This window comes from Choloepus didactylus, chromosome 16, assembly GCF_015220235.1.
Source record: "Choloepus didactylus isolate mChoDid1 chromosome 16, mChoDid1.pri, whole genome shotgun sequence".
Taxonomy (NCBI): Eukaryota; Metazoa; Chordata; class Mammalia; order Pilosa; family Megalonychidae; genus Choloepus; species Choloepus didactylus.
Genome location: NC_051322.1, coordinates 53,997,447 through 54,016,966, shown reverse-complemented (window position 1 = coordinate 54,016,966; position 19,520 = coordinate 53,997,447). Strand labels below are relative to the sequence as shown.

General features: G+C 38.9%; 1 protein-coding gene across 1 annotated transcript; it reads left to right on the top strand.

Moving 5' to 3' along the window:
• The first annotated feature begins 2,189 nt into the window (after positions 1 to 2,189).
• On the top strand, positions 2,190 to 5,486 carry LOC119511466 (ras-related protein Rab-6A-like). The gene has a single exon (XM_037805899.1). The coding sequence runs from the start codon at positions 2,625 to 2,627 to the stop codon at positions 3,249 to 3,251; it is 627 nt and encodes a 208-aa protein (XP_037661827.1). The 5' UTR covers positions 2,190 to 2,624; the 3' UTR covers positions 3,252 to 5,486.
• The last annotated feature ends 14,034 nt before the right edge of the window (positions 5,487 to 19,520 follow it).

The following is a 19,520-nucleotide window of genomic DNA, read 5'->3' as shown; positions in this document are numbered from 1 at the left end:
TAAGGCTGCCAAGTCCACTCAATCAGGGCAGAATAACCTCTTCGACAAATGGTGCTTGGAGAACTGGATATCAATAAGCAAAAGAATGAAAGAGGACCCCTATCTCACACCTTATACAAAAATTAACTCAAAATGGATCAAAGACCTAAACAGTAGAGCTAAGACCACAAAACTTTCAGAAGAAAATATAAGGAATGATCTTAAAGATCTTTGGTAGGAGGTGGTTTCCTAGACCTTATACCCAAAGCTCAAGCAATGAAAGAAGAAATAGATCAATTGGATCTCCTCAAATTTGAATACTTATGTGTGTCAAAAGACTTGTCAGGAAAGTAAAAAGGCAGCCTACTCAATGGTAGACAATATTTGGAAACCACATTTCACATAAGCATTTAATATCTAGAATATATAAAGAGACCTTACAACTCAACAACAAAAAGACAAACAACCAAATTTAAAAGTGGTCAATAGATATGGATAGACACTTGTCTGAAGAGGGAATACAAATGGCTCAAAAGCATATGAAAAGATGCTCAACCTCACTAGCTATTGAGGAAATGAAAATCAAAACCAAAATGAGATATCATTTCACACCAACCAGAATGGCCATTATTAAAAACACACACAAGCACACAGAAACTACAAATGCTGGAGAGGATGTGGCAAAATGGTACACTTATTCACTGCTGGTGGGAATGTAGAATGGTACAGCCTCTGAAAGGCAGTTTTGTGTTTCCTCAGGTAACTAAACATAGAATTGCCGTGTGATCCAGCAATCCCATTACTAGGTATATACTCAGAAGAACTGAGAGCAGGGACATGAAGACATTTGCACACCGATGTTTATAGTGGCATTATTCATGATTGCCAATAGATGGAAACATTCCAAATGTCCATCAGCTGATGAGTGGATAAACAAACTGTGGTATATACATACAAAGGAATAATAAAGAGCTGTAAGTCAGAATAAACTCATGATGCATGCAACAACATGGGTGAACCTTGAGGAAATTTTGTTGAGCGACATAAGCCAGAAGTAAAAACACAAATACTGTGTGGTCTCACTAATATGAACTAACTATAATGAGCAAACTCTGAGAGTTAAAGTTGAGGACACAGGTTATCAGGAAATAGAAAGAGGGTAGAGTGGACATTTGATGCTTAAGGAGTACAGAATGTTTAACAAGATGGATTGTAAAGATTCAGAAATGGATAGCACCATGCTGTATGATGGTAGCACAATACTGAAAGTGTACTGAACAAAGATGATTGTGAGTATGGTTGAAAGAGGAAGGCTAGGGGCATGTATGGCACCAGAAAGAAAGAAAGAGGATAAAAACTGGGACAGTTTAATTAAGTGAAACCTAGAATGGATTATGATGATGATTAAATGTAAAAATATAAGAAAGTTTTTATATGAGTGAGAACAAATGAATGTCACCATTGCAAGGTGTTAAAAATAGGATGGTATATGGAAAAACACAATTAATGCAAAGTAGGATCTATACTTAACAGTAACATTGTAATATTCTTTCATTAATTGTAACAAAGATAATATACCAAAGCTAAATATCAGTGATGGGGATATAAGGGAGGGGTATGGGGTCTACTTTTTCCTTCTTTATTTGTGGAAGAAATGGAAATGCTCTCATATAGATTGTGGTGGTGAATGCATAACTATTTGATTATACCAGAAGTCATTGACTGTACACTTAAGATGTTGTTTCAGTTCACTAAAGTTGCCAGAATGCAATAGACCAGAAGTGGATTGGCTTTTAACAATGGGGATTTATTAAGTAGCAAGTTAGAATTCTAAGGCTGTGAAAATATCAAAATTAAGGCATCAACAAGAGGATACCTTCTCTGAAGAAAGGCTGCTGTCATCTGGGGTTCCTCTGTCACATGGGAAGGCACATGACAATATCTGCTGGTCCTTCTCTCCTGGGTTCTGGTTTCAATTCTCTTGCTCTCTCAGCTCCTGTGAGTCTTTCTTGCTTCACTGGGCATTTTATATCTCTGCCCCCTCTCTCTGTGTTTCTACCATTTATCCTCTCATAAAGCGCTCCAGTAAAGGATTAAGACTCACCTTGAATTGGGTGGGTCACATCCCAATTGAAACAACATAATCAAAAGGTCCCACCCTCAATAGATCTACACCCACAAGAATGGATTAAAAGAACATGGCGACTCAGCAGGCTCGGCTGCGGCGGCGACAGCTGTGGGAGCTGAGTTGCTGTGTGGGAGAGGTCCCAGGCGCGTTTGCGGGCTCCGGCTTTGCCACTCTCCGCTTCTCTGATCCCAGTTTCCCTGCCAGGTGCTGTGGTAGGGACTAAAGCCTGCCCTGGGAACCCCGAGCACACACTTGGCTCCTTCGACACCCGCCCTCTTTCCCTTCCCAGTCGCAGGCCTCGCTTGGTGCTAGGCGACTCTGCTGGGAGGCGGCGGAGGCGATGGCTGCCTGTCTGTGGAGGAGTCCTGCCCTCCAACCTTGCTCCTCCGCCGGGCCCTGCAGGGGTCAAGAGAGCTCGGCGCCTGCCCTTCCTCTCGCTTTTTTCCTCAGCCGGTTGGAGCAGCGTCGGTCTGGGAGGTCTCTGGGCTGAGGCGGCGGCAGCTCCTCCGGCTCCATCATGTCCGCGGGCGGAGACTTTGGGAATCCGCTGAGGAAATTCAAGCTCGTCTTCCTAGGGGAGCAAAGCGTTGGAAAAACATCCTTGATCACCAGATTCATGTATGACAGTTTTGACAACACCTATCAGGCAACAATTGGCATTGACTTTTTATCAAAAACAATGTATTTGGAAGATCGAACAATCAGGCTGCAGCTGTGGGATACTGCGGGTCAGGAACGTTTCCGTAGCCTCATTCCCAGTTACATCCGCGATTCTGCTGCAGCCGTAGTAGTTTACGATATCACAAATGTTAACTCATTCCAGCAAACTACAAAATGGATTGATGATGTCAGAACAGAAAGAGGAAGTGATGTTATCATCATGCTAGTAGGGAATAAAACAGATCTTGCTGATAAGAGGCAAGTGTCAATTGAGGAGGGAGAGAGGAAAGCCAAAGAGCTGAATGTTATGTTTATTGAAACTAGTGCAAAAGCAGGATACAATGTAAAGCAGCTCTTCCGACGTGTTGCAGCAGCTTTGCCTGGAATGGAAAGCACGCAGGACAGAAGCAGAGAAGACATGATTGACATAAAACTGGAAAAGCCTCAGGAGCAGCCCATCAGTGAAGGAGGCTGTTCTTGCTAATCCCTCATGGCATCTTCAACACTTCTCCAGAAGCTCACTACTTTGGCCCTCTTACTCTTTCATTGACTGCAGTGTGAATATTGGCTTGAACCTTTTCCCTTCAGTAATAACGTATTGCAGTTCATCATTGCTGCTTGTCTCGTGGAGATGATTTGTTAGCTTCACAAGCACAAAAAAAGTCAGTGTCTTCATTATTTATATTTTACAAAAAGCCAAAAGATTCCAGAATATTCCAGTGATAACTTTAAAAATTAGATACATTTTCTTAACATTTTTTTCCTTTTTTAATGTTATGACAGTATGCTTCAAAATGATGGAAATATCAACAGTATAAGTGTGGCTTGATTAAGGAGCAATATATTTACAACAGCATTTGCCTACCTACTTGATCTCTCCCTGTTTTTCTTACCTCTCCTGTAGCCAATACTTATTCTCACCCTCCGTTCCTCAGAACAAACAGGAGATGGCAAGGCAGCAGTCAGACCAAACCCACTGGAATTTTCCTTAAATTTTAGGGATACTACTTGCTGTAGGCCTTGGGTCAAGATGTCCAAAATTATTCTTGAGTACTGATATAAATTCCTTAGACCTTCTTTGAGGTCAAATCTCGGCTATCATGGTGGGCAGTGCTTGAATGAGAAAAGGGTTCTGTTGCATATTTAAAATGAATCCTAATGAACATACTGAGTACTTACAACTAGAAGAACAAAATGTATTTCTGACCAAAATGAATGACCCTTTCACATGTGCTTTATTAGACTCTGGGAGAGATAAGTGAATAAGTCAGTACAGGTTTTTAATATTTAACTCTTTGTGGTAAAATAAAAAGTTCTAATGAACTATTTCTCCCAAGATTTAAAAAATTCCTAGTTAGAGTTACTCTTATTTGTTAGAAAAGCCTTTTTAAACAATAACTTTTGCTTGCGTTTTCTTTCCTTCTCTTTAAATGCTGTGCAGGCAAGGAACTGTTCAAGCCGAATTCCTTTAAGAAGAACCAATGGATGAATTTAAATTTGGCACTATGATCAAAACTATTATAAGCAGTAGAAACAATTTAATATCTAAAACTTACCAACACAGAACCCTCAGCAGAATAGCAAATACTTTGCTCAGGATGTTTGAGGTCAGAATGAAGAAGGAAATAGTTTTTTTATAAGCCCCTATAGGCAGATCTGAAAAAGCATACGTATAAGAAGAGGGGAAAGGAGTGAATGGAAATAAAACAATATTATGCAGGTTTATGCCTTACTTTTTAGTGTTTTTTTTTTTTAATGTTGGATCTTTCAGGCTGGTTTTGCTTTTTATTAGATCTGTATAGTTAGGTTAATTAACCAGTGATTTAGTTTTATATTTAAGCTACAATTTATCTTTTTTCTTTGGTGATATTTATTTCTTTGCCTTCTTTTTTTTAACTACTTTTACCATTTCGATGTTTTGTTGAATCCATTTAGAACCTGATCACCCTGGCAATATGTATTTCCCTTAAAACATTGCAAACAAATATACTAGGAGTGCACCCTCTTTACTAGTTATTGTGAGATTGCTGTGTAAGTTAATAAACAAATTTGTAAATACATTGTTTGCAGGAATAAAATTTCTGAGTTATAGCTCAGCCTGCTGAATTTATGTTTTAAGCATTACTTAACACAGTATAAAGATGAAAAGACAACATCTTCATACTTCCTCTTCTCATTACAACAAAACCCTTTAACTGGGAGAATTTTATTCCCCACTCTTTCCTCTTCCTCCTTCACATCCCATTTATTGTCACCTTGTAATATTCAGAGAGCACTTGGATTATGGATCTGAATAGAGAAATGCTTTCAGATAATCATTAGCCCACATACCAGTAACTTATGCTCAAAGACAGGATGGAGTGGTAAAGTGCTTTTATAATACAATATTATTGTTAAAGGCAAGGGTTGACTTTTTTGTTTTATTTTGACATGGCATGTCCTGAAATAAATATCAATTCAATATGGCAGATGGGTCATATTCTTTATTTGGAAGAAGTTGTGATTTATGACAAGGAGGTGATTGTCTTCCTATACTGTAGCATTTGATTCTTTTTATGTATCTTTTAAGAAAGTAACCAGTTATGCTGCTTTTAATATTGGTCTTTATTTAGCTTGGGGTTCTTCATCTGAAGCAGTGAAGTGTGTTCATAGTCCAGGTTTTTTTTTAATAAACACAACTTTTGCTGCCAAAAATATATAAATAAAACAAGAAAGAAAACAAAAAAAAAAAAAAAAAAAAAAAAAAAGAACATGGCGTTTTCTGGGGTATATAACAGTTCCAAACCAGCAAAGATGGACTGTATGGTGTGTGAGTAAAACTGTTTAAAAATTAATCAGAAAGATACAAGTGTAAGAGAAGATGTGGAGAGAGAAATATACCTATTCAATGTTGGTAAGGAAGTTGATTGGTACAGCCCATCTGGAGGACAGTGTGCCAGTTCCACAGGAGGCTAAGTATAGGATTGCCATATGATCCTGGAATCCAGTTACTAGGTATATATTCAGAAGAACCGAAAGCAGGGACATGAAAAGACATTTGCACACTGGAGTTTATGGCAGCATTATTCAAAGTGTCAATGGATGGAGGTAGCCCAAGTGTACATTGACTGATGAGTGGAAGGGTGAACTGGTGTATGCAAACGATGGAATACTGTGTGGCTGCAGAAAGGAATGAAGTCATGATGCATGCAATGAGGTGAGTAAGGACATTATGTTGAGTGAAAAAAGCCAGAAACAAAAGGACAAATATTGTATGATCTCACTAATATAAACCAAGTATAATGACCGAACTCTGAGAATTAAATTTGAGAGCATAGGTTATCAGGAGACAGAAAGTGGGCAGAGATCAGGCAATTGATGATTAAGGAGTACAGAATGTTCAATAAGGCTCACTGTAAAGTTTCCTAGATTGTAAGCTCTTACAGCAGTCACATTTATTCCTGAGTTTTAACTATTATCTCTAAATTCTGAGACTCTGTGTTCTTTGTGTATAAACTGGTAGTTCCTTGGAACTTTGAGTATCTGTGTGACACCTGAGACTCAGAGTTAGAGTTTTGCACCTCTGAAAGTCACCAATACTCCATACGGCAACTGTTAAAGAAGTTGAAAAAGGATCAGACTTCAATTAGAGATATGAATGAAGCTGATCTGGTTAGGAATCAAGTAAATCAGAATACAGGGTAAAGGATGATACTGTTCCTATTTTAAGACTTCAACTTCTGTGTGAGACCATAGGAAGGGATGTTTATTTTGTCCAAAATTTAAATTTTCTGTAGCACACTATATATTTATCCTGTGTGGTTAGTTTATTTAAACAATGTAGTAACATGTGACCTAGGATAGGGAATGAGATCCTGTTATTCTGTAACGGTTATTGTAATACCCTGATATATTCCAAAGTATTTTGGGCAGAAAATATAAAGGTATTTGAAAAGTCCTTTGAGGGACTGGAGAAAAACTGTAACTATTAAACGCCCCCACCTGGGGAATTCCTGATATTCTCTTAACCATCAGGGACTCTCAATTTAATAAGCCAAACCCTCAATCTTGAGCCTTGCCTTTATGAAACTTATTTTTATAATGGTGAAGCTAAGCCTACTTTTTGCTCACATGTGGCCTCTTTCTCTCTCTCTGAGCCAAACTCTGCAAATAAACTCACTACTCTCCCCCCCAACATGAGACATGACTCCCATGGGTGTAAGTCTCCCTGGTAACATGGAATATGACTCCCTTGGATCAGCCTGGCCCTGGCATTGTGGTATTAACAATATTCTTCTAGTTTGCTAATGCTGCCAGGATGCAAAACACCAGAAATGGATCAACTTTTATAAAGGGGGTTTATTTGGTTACAAAGTTACAGTCTTAAAGCCATCAAGTGTCCAAGGTAAGTCATCAACAATCGGTACCTTTACTGGAGGATAGCCAATGGTGTCCGGAAAACCTCTGTTAGCTGGGAAGGCATGTGCCTGGCATTTGCTCCAAAGTCCTGGTTTCAAAATGGCTTTCTCCCAGGATGTTCCTCTCTAGGCTGCAGTTCCTCAAAAATGTCACTCTCAGTTGCTCTTAGGATGTTTTTCCTCTCTTAGCTTCTCCGGAGCAAAAGTCTGCTTTCAAAGTCCATCTCCAAAATGTTTCTGTAAACTGCAGTTCCTCTCTCAGCTCCTGTATGTTCTTCAAAGTGTCCCTCTTGGCTGTAGCAAGCTTGCTCCTTCTGTCTGAGCTTATATGGTGCTCTAGCAAACTAATGAAGGCCCATGCTGAGTGGGTAGGGCCACAACTCCACGGAAACTATCCAATCAGAGTTATCACCCACAGTTGTGTGGGGTGCATTTCCATGGAAACAACCTAATCCAAACATTCCAACTTAATCCCCACTAATATGTCTGCCCCCACAAGTTTGCATCAAAGAACATGGCTTTTTCTGAGGGACATACTATATACAAACCAGTACAGATACCTTCTTGACCAAAAGGGGGGAAAGAAATGCAACAAAATAAAGTTTCAGTAGCTAAGAGATTTCAAATACAGTCGAGAGGTCATTCTGGAGGTTACTCTTATGCAAGCTTCAGCCGGATACTGCAAACTGCCACAGTACAACAAGCCCCAACCAACTGTATTCCTGAAAACCCTAAAGAATACCCTTGGCTCTATCCAATACTCTATGAAAGTTGTACCTATTAAGTTTATTTTTTCAGCAAGTTAAAGCCTCCAGATGGCTCCTACGCCAGATAAGCCCTGAAACACAGAGGTACCATTCTCTCTAAGTATTTCAACCAGTTTCATTCCTCTACCCCATAATGTTGAAACCCTTTTTCAGCACAAATAAGTTAGATTGGCCATTACCCAGATATCCCTGAAGACTGAGAGATGATCAAATGAGAGGGAGGAGTTCCTAAGAAATTAGGATCTAACAAATGATTATGACTACTGACTCATTAAATAGATATTTCTTTTTAGTTTCTAATGTATTACAATAGCCAGAAGGAAATGCATGAAATTTTTGAACTGCAATCCAGTAGGCTTGATCTGTGATGATTATATAACTATATAGCTTTCATCTTGTGATTGTGTAATTTAAAAATCCTTGTGACTGACACCTCCTTTATCCAGTGTATGGGTAGATGAGTAATAAAATAAAGACATGTATGAAAAAAAAATAATAGTTTGGGAATATGGGGAAAAAATACCCCTACCTTAACTACTACTACTAGTAGTACTACTTTAATAATCTTTCATCAACTATAAAAAATGTAACTAAAAAACAGAATTACAAACAATGCTATCACTAATTGTAACCAATTTTCCTCATCAATGTAAGTAGTGGTGGTGAGGAGGTATATGGAAATCCTGTATTTTATGCATGATCATTCAGTAAACCCACAAATTACTTTTTATGACATTATTTTATTGTTCCAACAAACAAAAATGTAAAAAAAAAAAAAAAAACTGGAAGAGGGAAGGAGTGGAGGGAGAACCAAAAGATGGCAGCATAAGAAGAACTTGCTGCAACCTTGCTGGCTTTGAAAATGGAAGAAGGAGTCATAAGACAAGGAATTTTGGCAGCCTGTAGAAGATAGAAAAGGCAAGGAAGCAGATTCTACCAGAAAGCCTCCAATGAAGCCCTATCAACACCTTGAATTTAGCCTAGTGAAACTCACTATGCACTTCTGACACCCACACTGTAAAACAATATATTTGCATTATTTTAAGTCATTTGGTTGTGGTAATTTCTTCAGCAGCAATAGGAGGCTAATACAATGTGGTTTTTTTCCAATCTAAAATTTAGGTATTGCATAAGGCAATGTTTTAATTTCCTAGGATGCTAAGAATAGATACCATGAAATATGTTGTCTTAAACAATGGAAACTGATTAGCTTACAGTTATGAGGCCACAAAAATGTCCAAAGCAAGGCCTCAAGGCAATGCTTCTTCCTGAAGACTGGCTGCTGGCAATCCTTGGCTCCTCTGCCACATGGCAAGGCAGATGGCAGCATCTGCTGGTCTCCCCTTCTCTTCTGGGTTTCTTTGCTTTCAGCTTCTTGCTTACATGGCTCTCTCTCTCTCTCTCTCTCTCTCTCTCTTCCTCTGTATTCATTTCATTTATAAAGGACTCCAGTTAGAGGATTAAGACCCATCCATGAATGAAGTGGGTCACACATTAACTGAAGTAGCCTCATCACAATATCCTACTTACAATGGGTTTACATCCACAGGAATGGATTAGATTTAAGAACACACTTCTCTGGGGTACATACAGTTTTAAACCAACACAAGTAATGTGCACTAAAATACTGAGAAATTATTCAATATTTTACAAAGTCCTGTGTCCTACTATATATTAAACTAACCTAATATTCATTTGTATAATATATATTCTTTAGAAAACAGCACAATATTATGGGCATTATAACATTTACAGATAAAATTTATGATAACAGCAAATATAATGGAGGGAAACAAAAGCATACTGTTGCAAAGCTCCTATATTTTACATGAAATGGTAGAATATTACTTGTAGATATTAAATGTTGAATATGCATACTGCAAAACCAAGAGAGGTGTTTCTCAATCTCTCTTATCTCAGGAAGCTTTTCAACTCTTAAAAATTACTGAGCACCTCAAAGATTTTTTGTTTACGTTATATCTCTTGATATTTACCTTATTAAAATTAAAACTGAAAAACTTTTAAATCACAATCTATTAGCCATCAGAACAATAAGATCCTCACACATCACGTAAGCTCTGGTAAACTCAGTGATACACTCACAAGGGAAAATTAGTTGAAAAAGGTAAAAACAATCAAAAAATCCTCACACAACAAAAAGTTTAGTATCATAACAAAAATAGTTTCAACTTCTTGAACCTCTAAAAGGGTACCAGAGACACCCAGGGATTGCCAGAAAAGGCTTTCAGCAACAATGCCTAGAGGAACAATCAATAAAATTAAATTAAATTTAAAAAACAAAATAAAAGTGATATACCAATAAACGAATACAGGAGATAAAATGGAATACTAAAAGTATTCTAAATAAGTCAAAATAAGGAAGGAAAATAAGAAAACAGACTACATTAGATGAATACAAAGCAAATAGTAAGATGTTACATTTCAACCCACTCATGTTGATAATAACATTAAGTGCAAATTGCCCAAACACTCCAACTAAAAGGCAGAGATTCGCAAATACACCTCTAGAATGATGAAACCAGGACCTCAGAAAATCCAATCCTAAAAAAAATGAAGAAAGAATAGCAAACTGGGAAAAAGTAAAAACAAAACAAAAAACCAACTTTTCCAGTTCTGTGGAAATTAACCAAGAACATCCAACAATACAAGCAGCATTTATTCCAAAAAACTCGTTGAATCACACTAAGAACAGTGAGATTTGTAGCATTTTAGCTTACCCTGTATTGAAATGCCTCTTCTTAGCTCCATGGTAGAATTGAAAACCAGCAGACTGACCCCATGGTAGCTATGAAAACCAGCAGCATAGCAACCACTAGCAAACAGAACAGGGTTAGAGCTTCCCAAATAAGCCCCTTCCCCAGATAATTATCTCTATTCACCCTATTTTCCAGTTTGCTAATGCTGCCAGAACACAAAAATACCAGAAATGGATTGGCTTTTATAAAGGGGGTTTATTTGGTTATAAAGTTACAGTCTTAAGGCCATAAAGTGTCCAAGATAAGGCATCAACATGAGGGTACCTTCACTGAAGGATGGCCAATGGCGTCTGGAAAACCTCTGTTAGCTGGGAAGGCACATGGCTGGCATTTATTCCAAAGTTATGGTTTTAAAATGGCTTTCTCCCATGACATTCCTTTCTAGGTGCCTGCTTGCTCCTGGGTTACATTCTCTGTAAGCTGCAGCTCCTCTAAAATGTCACTCTCAGTTGCTCTTGGGGCGTTTGTCCTCTCTTAGCTTCTCTGGAGCAAAAATCTGCTTTCAAAGGCCATCTCCAAAATTTCTCTGTAAGCTGCAGCAACTCTCTCAGCTCCTGTGCATTCTTCAAAGTGTCCCTCTTGGTTGTAGCAAGCTTGCTCCTTCTGTCTGGGCTATATAGTGTTCTAGTAAACTAATCAAGGCCTACGCTGAATGGGCAGGGCCATTACTTCCATCGAAATTATTCCATCAGAGTTATCACCTACAGTTGGGTGGGTCAATAGAAATTCTCTCTTATGAAAACCAGACATTGAACTTACTAGTTACATCACCTATTTTAAATATGTCCAAAAAGCTAAAAGAAGCCATTCTCAAGAATTCAAGGAAAATATGAAACCAATGTCTCACTAAAAAGAGAAAAACAATAAAGAGATAGAAATTGTATTTTTCAAAACAGGAACTAAGTGGAAATTCCAGACTTGAAAAATTCAATAACTGAAACAAAAAATTCCTTGAAGTAGTAAAAAATAGTTTTGACTGGCAGAAGAAAGAATCAGTGAACGTGAAAATGGGTCAATTGAGATTACCCAGTCTGAGGAACAGAAAGAAAAAATAATGAATAAATGGAGTCTCAGAACTGCAGCACACCATAAACGTTCCAAAATAAGTGTAGTGGCAGTCCCAGAAGGAGAAGAGAGAGAGAACAAGTGGAAGAAAAACTGCTTGAAGAAATAATGGCCCAAAACTTCCAAAGTTAACAGAAAACCTTCATCTATACATTTAAAAACCTTAAAAAACTCCAAGTATGATAAGCTAAAAGAGCTCCATACTTAAACACAGCATAATGAAATTCTCAAAAGACAGTGAGAGAATCTTGAAAGTAGTGAAAGAAAATAACTCATCTGTTCCAGTTTGCTAATGCTGCCATTATGCAAAATACCAGAAATGGATTGGCTCTTATAAAGGGGATTATTTGGTTACAAATTTAAAGTTCTAAGGCTATAAAAGTGTCCAAAATAAGGCATCAATAAAGGATATCTTCACTGAAGAACAGCTGATGGCATCTGGAACACTTTTGTCAGCTGGGGAGCACATGGCTGACATCTGCTGGTCCTTTGCTCTTGGTGTGTTTCTAAATGGCTTTCTCCAAAGTGTCTCTGGGCATCTGTCTTGGTTCCTCTCTCTCAGCTCCTCTGTGTCCTTGCTTCTTTCTCCCAGGATGTTTCTCTCTATGCATCTGGGGGTCCTCTCTTAGCTTCTGTGGGGCAAACTCTGAGCTTCAGCTCTTAGCTTAGGAACCCCAAATATCCTTTTGTCCACATCTCCAAGCATCTCTCTGCTCCAACTCTTAAATAGTCCAGTGAACTAATTAAGACCCACCCCGAATGGGCAGGGCCCACAACTCCATGGAAATAATTTAATCAGAGATTCCACCGTAATCAACAGACTAATCAGTCTGTCCCCACAAGATTGCATTAAAGAATATGGCTTTTCTGGGGGACATAATATATCCAAACTGGCACATCATCACATACAAAGAATTCTTAATAAGCTTAACACCTCAATTTTTGTTAGAAAGCACAGAGGATAGCAGGCAGTGAGATGACATATTCAAATTACTGAATGAAAATGAATGTCAAAAAAGAATCCTATATTCAGCAAAATTATCCTTTAAAATTTAAGGATAAATTAAGACATTACCAGATAAACAAAAACTGAGAGAATTTGTCCAGAGCACACTCATCCTAAAAGAAATTTTGAAGGAAGTCATTCAGGATGAAATGAAAAATTACCTCTGGAGAGTGGGTATGGGGGATGAGTAGAGGGGTTGGACTTTTCCCTTTATACTGTTGGGTATTGTTTCTTTTTTTTTTAAATAAAAAATGTATAACTTAATTCTCAATAAGTTTGGAAACCATTGGTCTAGATATGTCCAATATGGTAGCCACTAGCCACACGTGGTCATTTAAATTAAAAAAAAGAAAAAAGAAAAATACCAGACAGTAACATGAATCCATACAAAGAAATGAAGAAAACTGGTAAAGGTAACTATGTAGGTAAATACAAGAGGCATTATGAATATATTTTTACTAATAAACTTTTTGTTCTGATTTAAAGACAACTACATAAAGCAATAATTACAAACTGTGTTGACAGTTCATAATGCATAAAGATGTAATTTATATGACAAAAATAGCACAATGAATGGGAGGGTAAACAGACCTATATTGGAGCAAATATTTGTACTGAATTGAAATTAAGTTGGTATTGATCCAAATTAGGTTGTTTTGAGTTAAGATGCTTCTTGTAATCCCCAGGGAAACCAGGAAGAAATTATTTTAAAAATATAGAAGAAACAATAATGGATTAAAATAATACACTAGAAAAATATTTATTTAGCACAAAAGAAGGCAGACATAAATACAAAAAGAAGAGACATAAATATATAGAAAATAAATACCATATTGGCAGACATAAATCCTACCTTATCAAAAATTACATTAAACATAAGTTGATAAAAACACTCTGTTCCGGTTTGCTAATGCTGCCGGGATACAAAAAATCAGAAATGGATTGGCTTTTATAAAGGGAGTTTATTTGGTTACAAAGTTACAGTCTTAAGGCCATAAAGTGTCCAAGGTAATGCATCAACAATCGGGTACCTTCACTGGAGGATGGCCAATGGTATCCGGAAACCTCTGCAGCTGCAAAGGCACATGGCTGGTGTCTGCTCTGGAGTTCTGATTTCAAAATGGCTTTCTCCCAGGACATTCCTCTTTAGGCTTCAGCTTCTCTCCAAAATGTCACTCTCAGTTGCTCTTGGGGGCATTTGTCCTCTCTTAGCTTCTCCGGAGCAAAAGTGTGCCTTCAAAGGCTGTCTCCAAAATGTCTCTGTAAACTGCAGTCCCTCTCTCAGCTTCTGTGTGTTCTTCAAAGTGTCCCTCTTGGCTGCAGCAAGCTTGCTACTTCTGTCTGAGCTTACACAGTGCTCCAGTAAACTCATCAAGGCCCATGCTGAATGGGTGGGGCCACACCTCCACAGAAACTATCCAATCAGAGTCATCATCCACAGTTGGGTGGAGCGCATCTCCATGGAAACACTCAAATAATGACAATCTAATCAACACTGATATGTCTGCCCACACAAGATTGCATCAAAGAACATGGATTTTACCACCAGAGAGTTTGGGTATTGGCTAAAAGATCATGGCGACCCTAGAATTGAAAGAGACGGGCAACCTACTAAAGTCTTACTTGACTTGCATAAGCAGAAGAGCTCAAGGTCACGTGAAGAAAAGTTTGACCTGAATCAGCACAATAGAGAGTCAAAGTTCCTCAACCCTTTCCAGACTTGAACCAGTTCACAGATCCAGAGCCCAAGCAAATAATACTGTTTTAAAAAACTACCCCAAAGAATGCAGGGGTATTGGGCTTCCCCACCTCGATGGTTGCTGATATGCTCACAGACATAGGGGACTGGTGGTTTGATGGGCTGAGCCCTCTACCACAGGACTTGCCCTTGGGAAGACTGTTGCTGCAAAGGAGAGGCTAGGCCTCCCTATAATGTGCCTAAGAGCCTCCTCCCAAATGCCTCTCTGTTGCTCAGATGTGGCCCTCTCTCTCCAGCTCAGCCAACTTGAAAGGTGAAATCACTGCCCTCCCCACTACGTGGGATCAGACACCCAGGGGAGTGAATCTCCCTGGCAACGTGAAATATGACTCCTGGGGAGGAATGTAGACCCGGCATTGTGGGATGGAGAACATCTTCTTGACCAAAAGGGGGATGTGAAAGGAAATGAAATAAGCTTCAGTGGCAGAGAGATTCCAAAAGGAGCCGAGAGGTCACTCTGGTGGGCACTCTTACACACAATTTAGACAACCCTTTTTAGGTTCTAAAGAATTGGGGTAGCTGGTGGTGGATACCTGAAACTATCAAACTACAACCCAGAACCCATGAATCTCGAAGACAATTGTATAAAAATGTAGCTTATGAGGGGTGACAATGGGATTGGGAAACTAGACTCCCTTTTGTCTAGTTTATGGATGGATGCGTAGAAAAATAGGGGAAGGAAACAAACAAACAGACAGACAGACAAATACCCAGTGTTCTTTTTTACTTTAATTGCTCTTTTTCACTTTAATTATTATTCTTGTTATTTTTGTGTGTGCGCTAATGAAGGTGTCAGGGATCAATTTAGGTGATGAATGTACAAGTATGTAATGGTACTGTAAACAATTGAATGTACGATTTGTTTTATATGACTGAGTGGTATGTGAATATATCTCAAGAAAATGAAGATTTAAAAAAAAAACAAAAAACAAAGAACATGGGTTTTTCTGGGGGACACAATACATTCAAACTGGCACACACTCCATAGAAAGGCAGAGTTTGCCAAATTAGATTTTGTTTTTCTAGAAACATGGTGCTTTCTACAAGAAACACACTTTAGATTCAAGGACACAAATAGGTTGAATGTAAAGGGATGGAAAAACATATATAAAAGTAACTAGAAGATCTCAAGTAGCTGTACTAATATGAAACAAAACAGACTAAGAAAAAGTTTGTTACTGGAGTTGGAAAATTATAATAATAAAAGTTCAATCTATCTATAAAGATATCAGCACTTAACAACACCGCCCAAAATACATGATGTATAACCTGACAGAATTAAAGGGAAAAATAGATAATTTAACAATAATAGATGGAGATGTCCATACCCTACTTTCAATAGAGGACAGACTATCTAAGCAGATCAACAAGGAAAGAGAAGACTCAAACAACACTATGAAACAACCAGACCTAACATATACCGATAGCACACTCCACCCAACAACACTAGAACACACATTCTTCTCAAATGCACATGAACTATTTTTTAGGACTCACCATATATTAGCCCAAGAAGCAAGTCTAAATAAATGAAAAATGATTGAAATCATATGAAGTATATTCTCCAAACACAACAGAATGAAATTAAAATAAAGAATTTGGGAAATTCACAAATATGTGGAAATTAAACAACATGCTACTACATAATGAATATATCAAATGAAAAATCAGAAGAGAAATTTTAAAATATGGTGAGATAAATAAAAAACAGAGTACCAAACATACGGGATGTAGCTAATGTAGTGTTTAGAGGCAAATTTATAGTGGTATGTGCCACTATTAAAAAAAGAAGAAACATTTCAAAATCAATTGGCAACCTTCATTTTAAGAAACTAAAGAGAGGCGGGGCAAGATGGCAGACTGGTGAGCTGTATGTTTTAGTTACTCCTCCAGGAAAGTAGGTAAAAAGCCAGGAACTGCGTGGACTGGACACCACAGAGCAATCTGTCTTTGGGCATACTTCATACAACACTCATGAAAACGTGGAACTGCTGAGATCAGCGAAATCTGTAAGTTTTTGCGGCCAGGGGACCCGCGCCCCTCCCTGCCAGGCTCAGTCCCGGGGGAGGAGGGGCTGTCAGCTCCGGGAAGGAGAAGGGAGAATTGCAGTGGCTGCTCTTATCGGAAACTCATTCTACTGATTCAAACTCCAACCATAGATAGACTGAGACCAGACACCAGAGACTCTGAGAGCAGCCAGCCCAGCAGAGAGGAGACAGGCATAGAAAAAAAACAACACGAAAAACTCCAAAATAAAAGCCGAGGATTTTTGGAGTTCTGGTGAACACAGAAAGGGGAAGGGCGGAGATCAGGCCTTGAGGCACATATGCAAATCCCGAAGCAAAGCTGATCTCTCTGCCCTGTGCACCTTTCCTTAATGGCCCTGGTTGCTTTGTCTATTAGCATTTCAATAACCCATTAGATCTCTGAGGAGGGCCGTTTTTTTTTTTTTTTTTTTTTAAATCCTTTTTGCTTTCTTTAAAACAATTACTCTAAGAAGCTCAATACAGAAAGCTTCAAAGAATTGAAATTTGGGCACGTCAAGTCAAGAGCAGAACTAAGAGAGCTCTGAGACAAAAGGCAATAATCCAGTGGCTGAGAAAATTCACTAAACAACACAACTTCCCAAGAAAAGGGGGGTGTCCGCTCACAGCCACCATCCTGGTGGACAGGAAACACTCCTGCCCATCGCCAGCCCCATAGCCCAGAGCTGCCCCAGACAACCCAGTGTGACGGAAGTGCTTCAAATAACAGGCACACACCACAAAACTGGGCGTGGACATTAGCCTTCCCTGCAACCTCAGCTGAATGTCCCAGAGCTGGGAAGGTGGAGCAGTGTGAATTAACAGAGCCCCATTCAGCCATCATTTTAGCAGACTGGGAGCCTCCCAACACAGCCCAGCAGCCCAGAACTGCCCTGGGGGGACGGCACTCACCTGTGACATAGCACAGTCATCCCTCAACAGAGGACCCGGGGTGCACAGCCTGGAAGAGGGGCCCACTTGCAAGTCTCAGGAGCCATACGCCAATACCAAAGACTTGTGGGTCAGTGGCAGAGACAAACTGTGGCAGGACTGAACTGAAGGATTAGACTATTGCAGCAGCTTTAAAACTCTAGGATCATCAGGGAGATTTGATTGTTAGGGCCACCCCCCCTCCCCGACTGCCCAGAAACACGCCCCACATACAGGGCAGGCAACACCAACTACACACGCAAGCTTGGTACACCAATTGGGCCCCACAAGACTCACTCCCCCACTCACCAAAAAGGCTAAGCAGGGGAGATCTGGCTTGTGGAGAACAGGTGGCTCGTGGACGCCACCTGCTGGTTAGTTAGAGAAAGTGTACTCCACGAAGCTGTAGATCTGATAAATTAGAGATAAGGACTTCAACTGGTCTACAAACCCTAAAAGAACCCTATCAAGTTCAGCAAATGCCACGAGGCCAAAAACAACAGAAAATTATAAAGCATATGAAAAAACCAGACGATATGGATAACCCAAGCCAAAGCACCCAAATCAAAAGACCAGAAGAGACACAGCACCTAGAGCAGCTACTCAAAGAACTAAAGATGAACAATGAGACCGTAGTACGGGACATGAAGGAAATCAAGAAGACCCTAGAAGAGCATAAAGAAGACATTGCAAGACTAAATAAAAAAATGGATGATCTTATGGAAATTAAAGAAACTGTTGACCAAATTAAAAAGATTCTGGACACTCATAGTACAAGACTAGAGGAAGTTGAACAACGAATCAGTGACCTGGAAGATGACAGAATGGAAAATGAAAGCATAAAAGAAAGAATGGGGAAAAAAATTGAAAAACTCGAAATGGACCTCAGGGATATGATAGATAATATGAAACGTCCGAATATAAGACTCATTGGTGTCCCAGAAGGGGAAGAAAAGGGTAAAGGTCTAGGAAGAGTATTCAAAGAAATTGTTGGGGAAAACTTCCCAAATCTTCTAAACAACATAAATACACAAATCATAAATGCTCAGCGAACTCCAAATAGAATAAATCCAAAAAAACCCACTCCGAGACATATACTGATCACACTGTCAAACATAGAAGAGAAGGAGCAAGTTCTGAAAGCAGCAAGAGAAAAGCAATTCACCACATACAAAGGAAACAGCATAAGACTAAGTAGTGACTACTCAGCAGCCACCATGGAGGCGAGAAGGCAGTGGCACGATATATTTAAAATTCTGAGTGAGAGGAATTTCCAGCCAAGAATACTTTATCCAGCAAAGCTCTCCTTCAAATTTGAGGGAGAGCTTAAATTTTTCACAGACAAAGAAATGCTGAGAGAATTTGCTAACAAGAGACCTGCCCTACTGGAGATACTAAAGGGAGCCCTACAGACAGAGAAACAAAGACAGGACAGAGAGACCTGGAGAAAGGTTCAGTACTAAAGAGATTCGGTATGGGTACAATAAAGGATATTAATAGAGAGAGGGAAAAATATGGCAAACATAATCCAAAGGATAAGATGGCCGATTCAAGAAATGCCTTCACGGTTTTAACGTTGAATGTAAATGGATTAAACTCCCCAATTAAAAGATATAGATTCGCAGAATGGATCAAAAAAAATGAACCATCAATATGTTGCATACAAGAGACTCATCTTAGACACAGGGACACAAAGAAACTGAAAGTGAAAGGATGGAAAAAAATATTCCATGCAAGCTACAGCCAAAAGAAAGCAGGTGTAGCAATATTAATCTCAGATAAAATAGACTTCAAATGCAGGGATGTTTTGAGAGACAAAGAAGGCCACTACATACTAATTAAAGGGGCAATTCAGCAAGAAGAAATAACAATCGTAAATGTCTATGCACCCAATCAAGGTGCCACAAAATACATGAGAGAAACACTGGCAAAACTAAAGGAAGCAATTGATGTTTCCACAATAATTGTGGGAGACTTCAACACATCACTCTCTCCTATAGATAGATCAACCAGACAGAAGACCAATAA